Genomic DNA, 13,719 nt, shown 5'->3' with positions numbered 1-13,719 from the left:
CTTGTGGGTTGAAACTTGCTTTATTGTGGAACTCATAGTGGAATTTATAACTTTGTAACTGCAAAATAGTCCAGCTTAAGTGAGCTTTAAAATTCGAGTATCTTGGCACTACAAAAATAAATGCTTGAATGTGCTTTATTATCKTAGAAGTAACTATGTTCTAGTATAGGGTCAGTTCTACACCAAAACAATTAATAATACAATAATGTCAGTGTTTTACTGGCAGAGATTATTCTACTTAACACAAGCTTTATGAGAAGAAATTAATTTTCGGTAATAAATGTTAGTACTAGAGGTAACAGAGCATCATTCATCGCAACTATTCAAGTGTTGATGAAACATGACAAACATGACTGGATAAACTTGGTTTTTTGAAATAGTCAAATATTTGTCACATTTATTKTACAAAGTCTGGTCTGAGGCAGCATGATGGCTCTGTTTTGCTTACAGTCTTTTGGGAACTTTTAGGTATGCTTCCTGTGACAAAGCCAAATGTAAATCAAATGTCTCTCTCGAGTCCTTCCAACTCCAGCGTGCCTAAATGGAGAAATTGCTTTGTAACAGCATYGTTAATGAGACACTGCTCCATTGATTCCTTTAGTAACAGAGGAGGTGAAGTCTCTTAGAAGTCACTTGCTTCAACACTTAAGATCCTGGGAAAATGCAGCATATCTGATTAAACTGCAGGACAGCTGCTACTACAGATTTATTTGTTGACTAGTTTCTAAGGCATGATCGTGTTACTCTCATTGCAAGTATGAAGGACTCATCCTTTAATTAAACACTTTAATTTAGTGTTTACTTGTATAGCTTTGCTTTTGTTTCCACAGTATATTTTTGTATATTGTATATATTTGTATATTCCACAGTATATTTTTGTCCTTTGCTTTAGAGTGTTTTTTTTCCCCRCTACGTCATCTTGTTGATAAAAGTTGATTTGGCATTTTAAAACTTTTTCAAAGTTCAGGCTTTTAAATTCTTGCGTGGTTTAAAAAAAAAAAAAAAAAAGTCTTACATTTGTGCAGATTCTTTCCTGTGGCTGGTGAACACTATTGCTGTTCCAGAACATCTTGAATAACTTGAGAATTTAACTGGCATATGGAAAGCGGGGGCATGGGACACACACCTGAAAGTACAAGGATATTTTGTTGTCTACCCTAATAAAACAGAGCATTTAGTTTGAAGTAATTTGTTATTTTGGTGGAGGCTTTCCAGTTTGACAAGAAAACAAAGTAATCTGGAAAAGCAGATGAAGTAATGAATTGCAGCTATGTAATATAATGCTAATTTATTTACTGTTGATTAGAATTTGGCTGTTAGAATTTCATTGACAGTAATTGTATCAAATGCCTTACCTAGGTTTCTGTTGCTTTTTTTCTTGTATTAATCTTTTTCAGCTTGTTGATAGGTGAACAAAGACAAATCTTCCTTAAAATTAAGTAATTCTCTATACATATATCACTGTAATTTAGACATTTGGCTTTCATTGTTGAAAAGTGGCATAAACGTGAATGAAGATGCTGGTTGAGAATAATATTAGTTGAGTGAGTAACATTTTGTGATTAATACATCTCATCTTTGAGATAAGAAAATTAATATGAGGAAAGAAATTAACTTTGTACATCAGACTGTTAGTAGGCTGGTTACTGTAACTAAGAATAATTACCCTGGTTGCAGGAACACCTGAGATGTCCAAACACAAACCTTTTCAAAAGGCTTTCAGTAAGACATCTAATACCCAGTACTACTCAGAAAGCTGGCTTCGAAGATAAAAAAAGAGAACCAGACTCTTATTCTCTGGGAATGGTAATCATTTAACATCACAAGGCAATTTAGATTATACATGTGTGTYACTGAGATGGAGCACATGAGACTTTTGCCGGGATAGGCAGCTGGAAAAGGGTGACCTGAGTCAGGCCTCAAGGAGAAGACTTGATTAGGCAAGTCAGTGGCTGCAAGTATGTAATGAAGTTAGAAAGTTTTAAAATCTTTCCCCATTTTCAGAGAAAGATTTCACAACTATCCTCCAATTTAATTTGTTTCTTAGCAACCTGCAGATGTAATGATCCTTATCTTAGTGCGGATAGATCAAATTTTATTATCACTACCTGTCAGCCTTTCTGTTCTGTAGACCTTTTCATATTCTCACTGAAAATATTCCACTTGCCTTCTTCTAAGCTTCAAAACTACTTCAGACTCCCATAGAAACTGTCATTCCATGCTGTAGCAGATATTGTAGCTKTTATTGCGTAAGATGTGTTCCCAAAAACGCCTTTCCTATATGAAGGAAATTGGACTGGATTTTATTGCTTACCTGCTTAAAACAGAACATCCTGAGGAAGTTTAAAAAAAAAAACAAAAAACCAAAAACAACAAAACCCTGATGTTACTTACAATTAGTCTTGAGATGTGTATGAAAAAGAAAATGTGAATTGTAGGTGCAGTCCACTGTCTGAAATGGAATTGTTCTTGGCCTCCTTTTTTAGAAAGGTGAGGAGTATTGAATKCATAAACAGACAGGACAAGTGTTAYAGTAGTACTAATATTCAGGGCCATTCTTCTGTGCTACCCCAAGTGGAGTATCTGTATCCTCATTTTTGGCAGTACTGCTTGGCAGTTCAGGATGTCATGTGGAGCTATAGGATTCCTGTTCAAGAAACTTTCAATTCTTCCTTCCTGAGTTAGAATTTCCTACTTTCTATACTCAGAGGTGAAAAAAGGTCTGATAAAAAGAGGGAATAAATTTTTCAGATTCGCATATATTTAGGTACTGGGGACYTACTATTATGTATAGTGGACATTATATCTACAGTTTCTGTTTATTTCTTTTAATAATTTCTAACTGAAGTAGCTTGAACAGACGTTTCTTTGAAAGGAGGATTTTGCTCGTAGTCTGTTACAATGTAATGAACTTTAAGGTAACTTCAGCTACTAACTCTACGTAACTTTAACTGTTACTTAAAACTACTGTTTGTAGAAAGCTCAGTTCGTTTGCTGGAAAGGTGGTGCCGCAAATTCCCACCTACKCAGCCCTCATAAGACACATTAGGACCACAGGGTCCAGCTCTGAGCTCTCCAAAATAAGAAAGACTTGGACATGTTTGGGTGAGCCAGTGAARTTCCATAAAGCTGATGAAGGGACTGGGGCACCTGTAAAATGAGGAGAGTCTGAGAGAAACAGGACTTTCAGTATGGTGAAAACATGTCTCAGGGCAAATCTGTCCATGGGTGTATGGATAGATAAATACCTTACAAGGGGAAGTAAAGGTAGTAGAGCCAAGCTTCTCAGTGGTGCCCAGTGATAGGTCAAGAGGCTACAAACTGATGTACAGGAAGTTCTGATTAGTCACAAGAAAACACTTCTTTGCTGCAAGGGTGGTCATGCCAGACCAGGTAGTCCAGAGAGTTTGTGGAGTATCCGTCACTGAGACATTCAAAACTTATGGTCATCATGTGGTCATTAGCAACCTTCCCTTGTTGACCCTGCTTTCAGCACAGGAGTTAAACTTTGCAATCTCACGTGGTGGCAGACAGAGTCGACAACTCTGATCCTGTGACTTGGAGAAGGAAAACTGCACCTCTGTGGAAAAATAAAAAGCCATTTTTGTAAATTATTTAAAAATGAGTCTCTGGATTTCCACACTAATGGAAATCACTGGTTTATTCATCTTTGTGCCCGGCTCTTCAGTAGTTAACAGTATGTTGTAACCAGTTGCATAAAGAGAGATGTGTGTAATTATTTCATAGAATTGCAGACTAAAACCACATAGTAAACTGATAGAATAGCTTATGTTGCAATACACCCTGAAGATCATTGGGTCTGACCATTACCCTGAGACTGCCAAATGTGCCACTAAACCATGGCACTTAAGTTCCACATCCATATGCATTTAAATACCTCAGGGAYGRTGACTCAACCACTACCCTGGACAGCCTATTCTGATGCTGCATAACCCTTCCAGCTAAGAAATCTTCCTAACTTCTCTTAAAAGTATGTTCTTCTGTTCATTGTTTAATGAAGACAAGTTAATTATATCTCTGGCAGAAACTTTCCGTTAGTATGCCACACCTTCATATTGTATGGGTAATTCAAATTTCAAAGCAAAAATCCTACTGTTGAAGAAATATCTGTATTTAAATTTGTAAACTTGACAGTTTGGAAGTGTGTAAGAATAGATATAAAAACACATATATTTATATAATTAGTGTGCTTCATTTTTAGATACGAAACATGAAAACTGGAACCTGTTTTGGAAATTATAGTTTTCCCTTCCCTTGCCCCTACTCTACCTCTGTACTCTCTGTGGGTGTTGAATAATGGTTTCACCAGCTTTCAAGGAGTCCTTTTCAGAGCACTCAATGAATAGGGGAAATGCCTCAAGAATTCTTTGGGAGATTTTTTTAATCATGCAGTAAATGATACTACTTTGTACTAAGAAGGAAACCATTCACTCTTGAATTATCYTTTCAGATCTAAGATTACACACATCTAGGCTTTAGATTGTGCAGTCCCAGGTACTTTTATGGAGACATGATACTTGATCCAAACAGTTATGTGCCAACTGATATGCTCTTTTAAAGAAAATCATTATTACTAAATTATTGTGTCTTTACTGAAAGCTTTAGAAAATAAAAGCTGCTAATGGTTGTTTTGTGGTTAATATTTAAATAAGCAAGTTAAAATTCACGGAAGAGTGTGTTGAGAAAGCAAAATTGAAAAATTCTAAATTTCARCTGGGGTATTGTTTGCTTTAATCAATGCATGGAAATATCACGTTTGAAATTTCTTGTTAAGTGCTATGAAAATTTTTGTGAAAAAGCTTGTTTATTCATCAAAAGGTCGTGTAAATATATTTGCACTAATAATGGACATGGCAGTAAATAGAACAGTAAGAAGAATCTTTGTCTACCGGAACTACATATTAATGATGGAATAGGGATGCAAAGTCAAAATGGTAATTTTGACAAGATTCTATGTTGTCATATTTTGATGTTCTGAAGGAGAGTAWCTAGGGAAATACTGTTAATAAAGAAGCATTGTGCAAAGATCTYTTTTACTGCTGTACTTAAGGTAATATAAATACTATATGCAAGATGTGTGTCAACTGTAAACCTCATTTTCCTTTTCTTGTGGTAGGTTAAAGCAGCAACAGGTGAACAGGTATCAGCAGAGGATCTTGGAGGGGCAGATCTTCACTGCAGGTTTAAAGAAATATTTTCCCAGAGTTAACTTCTTTCGTATTTTAGCCTTCAGCTTCCCTTTCCCCTTTTTCCTTTCCCCTCCCCTCCCTTCCCCACTTTCCTCTTTCTCCTTCTTTCCCTTTCCCTTTCCTCTTCTCTCCTGTCCTTTCCCCTTCCCTTTCCCTTCTTCAGTTTCCCTTTCCCTTATTCTCTTTCCCTATTTTATTTTTATTTAATGTTTTATTTTATTTTATTTTATTTTATTTTATTTTATTTTATTTTATTTTATTTTATTTTATTTTATTTTATTTTTTTACCAGTTTTATTTTATTTTGGTTTTAGATATTTCTTAAGTTGTATTTACATTTTGAGAATTATTTCTGTGTTGTTATCTGATGCTGACAGATGGTTTTATTGTTAGAATATCATAGTTAGCTTGTGTTACTCTAGGATTGTTTCCTTCATTTACTGCTTTAAAATACTGACTTGTCTATTATACTGCAGAATCATGCATAATATAGATTTAGTTAATAGGCACTGAGTGTTAACATAATAATATGTATTGAGAAAGATCATACATTTTGCAGATTGTATTTTACTGCCATGTAGAATTAACCGCAAGAAAGATCAAAATAGGTCGTGCTTTATGTAAAAAAAATACTTGTTATCAAATCAAAAAAATCTGTGCACTTTCAAGTTCTACAATTAATAATAATCAAAATGAGGTATTACTGCACAGTAGGTTATGTGCTGCTATATAATAAATGCTTATTTGTTACTTCAGTTTACTGAAGTGAATAAAGAAGTATTTTGAAAAGCAGTTCATGCCGTTTTTGTAAACATGTTTTTCTTTATAATTTAAAGTGATTTTTTTCTGCATTTGAATAATGCTTGTTATATTTTATGTTGTCGTTCAGATTTTTTATATCTTACAGTTGCTATTTTATTTCATGTTTGGTATTGTGAATGTGCTATTTTAAAGAAAAAGTCAGGCATGGGTTTTATTTATAAAGTGATTTTATAATAAAACACAGAGAGCTGAATTGTTGCATCTGTATTTTGAAGGTCTCAGAAGAAATTTAAAATTTCAAGTTTTCATTGCAGTATTTGTGGGTTTTTCCCCCTAAGTATTCATGTTAATATTGTTATTTATATACAGAAAATCTGGTGTAACAGATCATTATGCTTTGGATGACAATCATGCACTTCATCTAGCAAGGAAAGTTGTAAGAAGTTTGAATCTCCAGAAGAAAGTAGATGTAAGTGTATAGGGGCTGAAAACACTGCATTGTCTAAATTAGGAATGCTTTTCTTAGCCTGATTGATATAACACTTCCTTTATGTAATGCATATTTTGTCTAYGACTTTACACATTTGAAAATGGAAATTATTGTTCTTGTCCTTGAAGATTTCTCTCATGTTTCAGTTCTGCAATTACATTCCCACTGTATTATTCACAATAAAACTACTTGGATTGTATGCAAGARTGAAGCTTCTAGAAGAGTGCTTCACACTCATAGAATTGCACTTTAAGATTAATCCAGTCTTGCAAGATAATTAATTTGATTTTAAACCCATATGATCATTTCCATCGACCTAAAATTAGATACCTGCTAAAGCATCCTTTTGAGAGACATTTTCTGTAATTATTAATGAGAAGTTTAAAACTGAGGGTATAGTCCTTAATCGATCTATTGTATTGATTTAGAAATTCCTTGTAGTAAATGGGATGGATAGCGTATGGRGCTGGAATTGCCTTATTTTATTTTAGTAGAGGTGAGAGGGTGAATGGAAGCTGAAGGAAAGCAGGATGTATTCAGTTCTGTGACAAAAATCTTCACCAGTTTTTCTGAACGCTGCCTGACTTAGAGGGCACGGGGGAAAGTAAACAAGTAGGGGGACATGGCTAATTATTTTATAACATGGAAAAAATGGAGCACATGTGAAGATATATGCAGGAGTAGAAAAAAAGGTAACAGTGAAAAACTGTTATCAGCCTTCATTTTAAGGAATTTCATCTTTATGCAAAGTGGGAAGTCAGTACAGGCATTTTGATGTGGTTAGTGAAGTCTGTGCTCAAAGAAGTAGACAAATCAATTGTTTTCTAAACTTTTAAGTCATAATGTGGGCTAATGGTTCCTTTTTTTGTGTAAACTGTTTTGTTAAATTGCTATAGGTGACTATAGAACCGTCAGAAGAGCCTTTATTTCCAGCGGATGAAATATATGGAATAGTTGGTGACCAGCTAAAAAGAAATTTTGATGTCAAAGAGGTATGAGTATTAATGTATGGTCCACATGCCCATACATATGCACCCATTTTCTTGCAGGAAATTCCTCTTCATATTGTCATAATTGATAATACCTGACATGGATATGTATTTCTTTGTATTTTTGTCCAGGAGATCCATTGCAATGACAGTGAGTTGTTACAAATAGAATACTTTTTGGTTATGTCTTTAAGAGGGATGAGCAAGGGTGAGAGATTGGTAACATTTTGAAAAAGCTGACGGAAATGGGAATATCTCATTGGCAAAGGTTTTTATAGACTTTATAGACCTTTATTGACAGGGGTTATGATGGCTTTCCTTTTCTGTTAATCCTGTGAAAGATCAGTTGTTTGAAGATGTATGGAGTATAAGCACACCAGAAAACTGAGCATTTTCTCAGCTCCATATGTAGACTATTGTACTCTACTGCAGGTCTAGTATAATTATCTGCCTTGGAAACTCCATCTCAACCCACATTCTTTCTCAAATTTTTCAAAGATCCCACAGTCAGTCTTTTTCACCTTTGCTAACCAAGCTTGTATTTTAGGAAGAGTCTTAATATGTACCTCTCTTAAAATATTTGGCAGAAATTACTAGGATGTGCGTTGTGTTAAGGAGAGAAAGAGATTAACAATGTCATTGAGTCTCATACTTCACTCTTAAAAGTTGGAATAGTTTGGATTTACATTCTTTTAAAGTGGAAATAAATATCTTCTGGCAATTGTCTTGCTAGTGGATCTGTATTTGTAAAAAATAGCTCTGTTGCATCACAGAGCAACCCCAAATCAGAYCTTCATTTATTTTGTATGTCACAAACTCAAGCCTAAAAATAATCGTATCTCTAAGAAAGTGATTCATGAATGTATGTTTTTTTTATTTACAAATGAGAGGCTATTGATTATTGTTTAATTTAAGCAGATGTTTTTTTCTTTCAGCTAATCAGGAAAAGTTTGTTCCTGTTTGATTACAGGATTAAGAATGTTTGATTACAACATTTTTAATCTTGAAATTCCATTTTTTACAAACAGGTAGATAAATCACACTTAAAAAACTTAATGGGCTTTGCCTGCTGTCCAAACTGCTTGATGTTCTATAAATGAAAAGGTTCTATTTTAATTATATGTTTTCATTGTGTTTTTAAACAAAACCCATGAAGGATTAATAATTCAATGTTATTTTTCCATTTTTCCTTAAGGTCATTGCTAGAATTGTGGATGGAAGTAGATTTGATGAATTCAAAGCCTTATATGGGGATACTTTAGTTACAGGTAAGTAGAAATATAATTATTCTGTCTATGTTCACACTGGTTTTATAGTTGGATATATTCTAATTCATACACTTTTATTTTTAATGACGTTTATCTTCAGAAGGATAGCAGTTTGTGTTACCAGGAAAACATGTTACCTTTGTATGCTATGGAAAAACAGATCCATTGGAAATCTAAAAATTAATCTTTCGCCTTTAGGATTTGCAAGAATTTTTGGTTACCCAGTTGGAATTATTGGAAACAATGGAGTGCTTTTCTCAGAATCAGCAAAAAAGGTAAATAGATAATTATCTTCTTTGCTATTGAGAAACAAAACTTCTAGTGGACAACTTTGTCTTGAAGTGAGGAACTTCTAATGTGGAACTTCTACACATTTTTCATGTAAATGCTGTACAGGTGTAAACTGTTAAAAAGCTGTAAAAAGCAATTGACCATATTTTAGAAACAGTGTTTGGTAGATTTTTCTGATGTGAAGAAGATAGGCCAATAGCAGAACAGCATTTGAATTTGTGTGCATACAGCACAGTTGAAAAAAGTATGTCTTGAAACTTACAGGTGTTACGAGTCTGTGCTGACTGCATGGAAAATTTAAAACCTGGATTCCAGTACTCAGTTAATTGGTTTACCAGAGTTTTAATTTTCATACTTTGCTTCAGCATCTCCTGGTTTGGAATAGTGAGTGAAAACCTGTGCAGTCTCTCAAAATCTGTGAGCTAAAATACCTTTTTTGTGAATGAGAGGCTATCTGTGAAGGAATGGTGATTTTATTATAATCGTGCTTTATAGTTTGGATTTCAGGGAATGATGGTGATAAAAGAGTACCAGGGTATGGCAAAGTGTTTACCTTGGTCTGAAAAATTAGTTCTTTATTTTTTTCAAGAAACAGCTGTCAGTTGAATTTTTTGTAGTAGCAATTATATATGCTAGTTTTGCTCTAACAGGCTTCTCAAATGAATGGTGAGGAAATCAGTTTTGAGAATATATAGAAAAAGGAAGCATTGCTGAGAGATATGGAGAAAGGATTTATTGCTGTTATAAAATAATACATGAAATTGAATTCCATGTGCTAAAGGAGTATTTCCAACTTGAAGCACTGCAGTAAATGACATTTTTTTCATCTAACATTTGTTTTAACAGTTGATTCCAAGTAGAAAAAACTCTTGTATTATTTCTAATACTTTTCTGTGTTTTTCTAACAATTTAGTGCTACAACGTCTTTTTCTAACAATGAAAAAAAATGTAAGGAGCCTTCATTTTCTGATTTTTACTGGCATATCAATATTGTTAAAGGAAAAGGTGAAGTTTCAGTTGCTTCACTTCTAGATAAACRTTTGACCATGATGTTTTTTCTATAAGCATCATACATTAGCAGTGCTCCTTTTCTTTTCATTTGCATTTTTGTAATGGATTGTTGCACGTTTTTCCCATGATCATCGCTATGCTATTCACATGGTTCTCTGAGAAAGGTTATACTTTTATTATTTTCTCTCCTTTTTCTTTTTATAATCTTTGCAGGTTTTATTTAGTGAAGACTTACATGTTTTCTCAGTTGTTGTGCTACATAACCTTGTTTATTCTGTTCACCAGCAAATATATAAATAACCTGAGGAACTTTATTGATTTAGATTATTTCTAGTTGAAATAGAAGCTTGGAATCTTCTATTTGTAACTTTGCTAGGAAATTGGTCTTTTTCTAGTAAACAGGGAGAGGGCATCTGCCCCCAGGAAAAGGAGAAAATACTACAGCAGTTGTCAGGGCCATGAGTAAATAATGTATGTAGGCCTTCCCCAGTTTCAGAGAATTTTTTTATTTTGTGCAGAAAATGGGGAGATACATTTTTCATACTGTCTTAATTTCTGTGACACAGTCTTTTCAAACTCAGATGTTACACTGAAGCTGTCCATGGTTTAACTGCATATTGGCTGAGTCACAGCGGTTGAGCTTTTCAGTATTAGTAGTAATGCTTTTTAAAGATATTATTTCTGCTTTACCCAGGGGCTCACACATTTTTGGAAATCTCTTACTTGTGCTRCAGTGGATGCATATTTTGCAGTTGACTTTGGATGAAGGTGAAGCAGTATAGCACTTCCTGATGGAAACAGTCTAGTGGATTTTGGTGGAAGGACTTAGCACAGACTTCAGAATGCTGGTAGTGATAACTTCACTTGTCCAACTTTTAATGACTTACACTTTCCTTTTTTTCTTTTTTTCCTCTCCACAGGGTACACATTTTATCCAGTTGTGTTGCCAGAGGAATATTCCCATTGTGTTTTTGCAGAATATTACAGGTGAGTAAGATCAATATTTTGAGGTTTCACTGTGTTGTAGACTTTGCTGTTAACTGTTGAGGCTGTGTTCTAGACAGCCTGTGGTGTGCTTTGCAGTACCTACATCTCCAACCTGTTTGCAAATCAGTGCTGATTTGCAGYTGATGAAGGCCTTGCCTTATGATTTGTTCTTTCCACATGTGCTTTGAAGCATGTAATTTGGCATATGGKACAGTATTATATAAAGTTAGTGAGCCTTTTTTCATCTTGTATTTCTTTAGGTTTCATGGTTGGCAGAGAATATGAGGCTGGAGGGATAGCAAAAGATGGTGCCAAAATGGTAACTGCTGTAGCTTGTGCCAATGTACCTAAAATCACCRTCATTATTGGTGGCTCTTATGGAGCTGGAAACTATGGGATGTGCGGAAGAGCATATAGGTAAGTGTTGCTTCAAATTAGCACAGCAGGTAGGAATAATTTAAGAGAGCATAACCTTGAAGTACCATTCTGAAARACCATCTGAACTCAAGAAGTTGTGCTATTTGGAAAATAAAACAGTTCTCAATGAATATGTTCATAAATAAATAATAGCTTGAAATTTGTAGAGACTGAAAAGGCTCATGATTCACCTTGAATCAAGTGACAGAGGAGACCTTCTAACRTGTAGACCAATTTCAATTCTCCCATTTCAGTTCGTGGTGGAAAAACTGTAAAGTCCTAAACAATCATTGGCAGTATAGGCTGGTCCTTTATTCTGCATTCATAGCAGGARTATAACAGCTTGTATTGACTTCAATGAGCCTGTTTTTATGAATAAGGTTTATAGAACCTCTGAATTTTTTTTTTTGTTGACACTTTGGATATGACTAACATGATTTTTTTTTATTTTAATTTTTCAAGGCTCCTGATACTGTTGAAGTTATTTGAGATGTTTAGGGAAAAACATTCCGTGGGTTGGGAATATTGTCTGAAGAGACTTGAGAGARAGCAATTTTTAAGGTGTTTGAATAATAGAAATGAAAATAATTTTTTGTATTTTGAAACACGTTGTTGCAAGCATTGAAGTCTTTTAATGTACCTTTTTTGAAAAGCAATATGTTGTAATACTGTCATGCATGAAAATGTATTCTTAGCTGAGTGAGAATTATTGTTTCTAGGAAATATGGCACTGTCTTACCTTCATGTTTCATATGTATTTTTCAGTCCACGATTTCTGTACATGTGGCCAAATGCTCGCATATCGGTGATGGGAGGGGAGCAAGCTGCTACTGTTCTTGCCACAATAGCTAAGGACCAAAAAGCAAGGGAGGGAAAACAGGTACATCTCTCTCTTTCTTTGGTGATAAAGTGATTATCATTTACTCTGTCACTGGAGTTGGTCACTTTGTGAACTAGGAAGGGGTGCAAGAGAGTGAGACACCAGTGAACTATCCCAATGCCACCTGGTGCACTGACAAACATGAAACATTTGTGTAATGTCATTGCTTACTTCTTAGAAATGTAAAAATCACGCATGACATTTCTTAACTTTGCTTAAAAAGAGAAGTATTTTGTATACCATCATATTTTTGTACTTTKTGCACCAAGTTATTAGTTCTACCCAAGATGAGCAACCCGGAGTCCTCTTTGATTTCAGAGTATGAAGACGAATGTCTCAGGATAAAGTGTTTTTCCAATTATTATGACAGTGGCAGTTTTAGAGAAAGTTGATCTTCAAATGATTCAGTGACTGAGAATTATGAAGCTTATAACAGCAGAAGTCTGGAGATGTTTGGAAAKGTTTTTGCTCATTTCAACATTTTAAGTGAAAATTAATGGTATATTGTTYATTAATATTTTATAATTTCTCTGCACACTCTTTTCTGCTGAGTTGGTTTTTTTAATTACAGTGTTTATGGTAATAGCAGTGCCTTGATCCCATAAGAAGTGGTTTTATTGTGAAAAATAGTGAAGCAAAATGAACATGTTATCTCATTGTTATTCCTCTTCAACATCTGACTTGCTCTTTCTGTGTGTAGAATATAATCATCGTCATCTCTGTCCATCCTAATTTCCCAAAAACATACCCAGAAAGAAGTTAAAAAAATAATTAGTGTAGTTAAATGTGAGTAAAACATATTAGAAACTTGAAAATTTTTTGAATTGCAGTGACCAATCTGGGTCGTAGAGGAAACCCAGTTTTAGAATAGCACAATTTTTTACTTTTTTAAAAAATCTTGCCAAAGACAAGAGTACAGTAGCTTCAGTAATTTTTCAAGTGCAAGTCACCAATTACTCTTGCACTCAGTTAAATATGTGTTTATTCTTCTTTCTCCACCCACTTGTTTTGAAAAGCGCTMTTTTAATTTTATTGTCAAAAATGCAAATTTGATAATTTTTTGCTAAAAGAGTAAAAAACTTTAGGGATATTATTTAGGCAGTTTCTTCGGGTTGATGCTGCATATAAAGCTCTGCTATCATTGTAGAAGAAAATATTAAAGAGTTATTTTTTCTGTGATTGTTTATTTGCCTGATTTTTTAGTTGTCTGAGGCAGATGAAGCAGCTTTGAAGGAGCCAATCATTAGGAGGTTCGAGGAGGAAGGAAACCCTTATTATTCCAGTGCAAGGTAACATGTAAACAACTATTGTAAAACTTAATTGTATTCACAGGACTTAACATCTAACTCATGGTATTAAAGAACAGAGCAATTGGAAACAAAGATTGTGTCTGAGGTGTGTTCACTRATATCTTG

The 13,719-nt window shown here is 34.3% G+C and overlaps 1 protein-coding gene across 1 annotated transcript in view; it reads left to right on the top strand.

Moving 5' to 3' along the window:
* The window catches only part of MCCC2 (methylcrotonyl-CoA carboxylase subunit 2), a 34,473-nt gene that overhangs the window by 14,788 nt on the left and 5,966 nt on the right, over positions 1-13,719 (top strand). The window contains exons 8-16 of the mRNA XM_057373062.1: positions 5,138-5,202; positions 6,341-6,440; positions 7,358-7,453; positions 8,646-8,718; positions 8,917-8,993; positions 10,941-11,007; positions 11,268-11,424; positions 12,190-12,304; positions 13,508-13,593. Of these exons, the coding sequence (XP_057229045.1) occupies positions 5,138-5,202; positions 6,341-6,440; positions 7,358-7,453; positions 8,646-8,718; positions 8,917-8,993; positions 10,941-11,007; positions 11,268-11,424; positions 12,190-12,304; positions 13,508-13,593 (836 nt within the window). The remainder of the gene's footprint in view (positions 1-5,137; positions 5,203-6,340; positions 6,441-7,357; positions 7,454-8,645; positions 8,719-8,916; positions 8,994-10,940; positions 11,008-11,267; positions 11,425-12,189; positions 12,305-13,507; positions 13,594-13,719) is intronic.

This window comes from Malurus melanocephalus, unplaced genomic scaffold, assembly GCF_030028575.1.
Source record: "Malurus melanocephalus ecotype Western Australia unplaced genomic scaffold, MMel_1.1 scaffold_184, whole genome shotgun sequence".
NCBI lineage: Eukaryota > Metazoa > Chordata > Aves > Passeriformes > Maluridae > Malurus > Malurus melanocephalus.
Note: the sequence above shows the minus strand (reverse complement) of the source record. Positions and strands in the feature narration are given on the sequence as shown.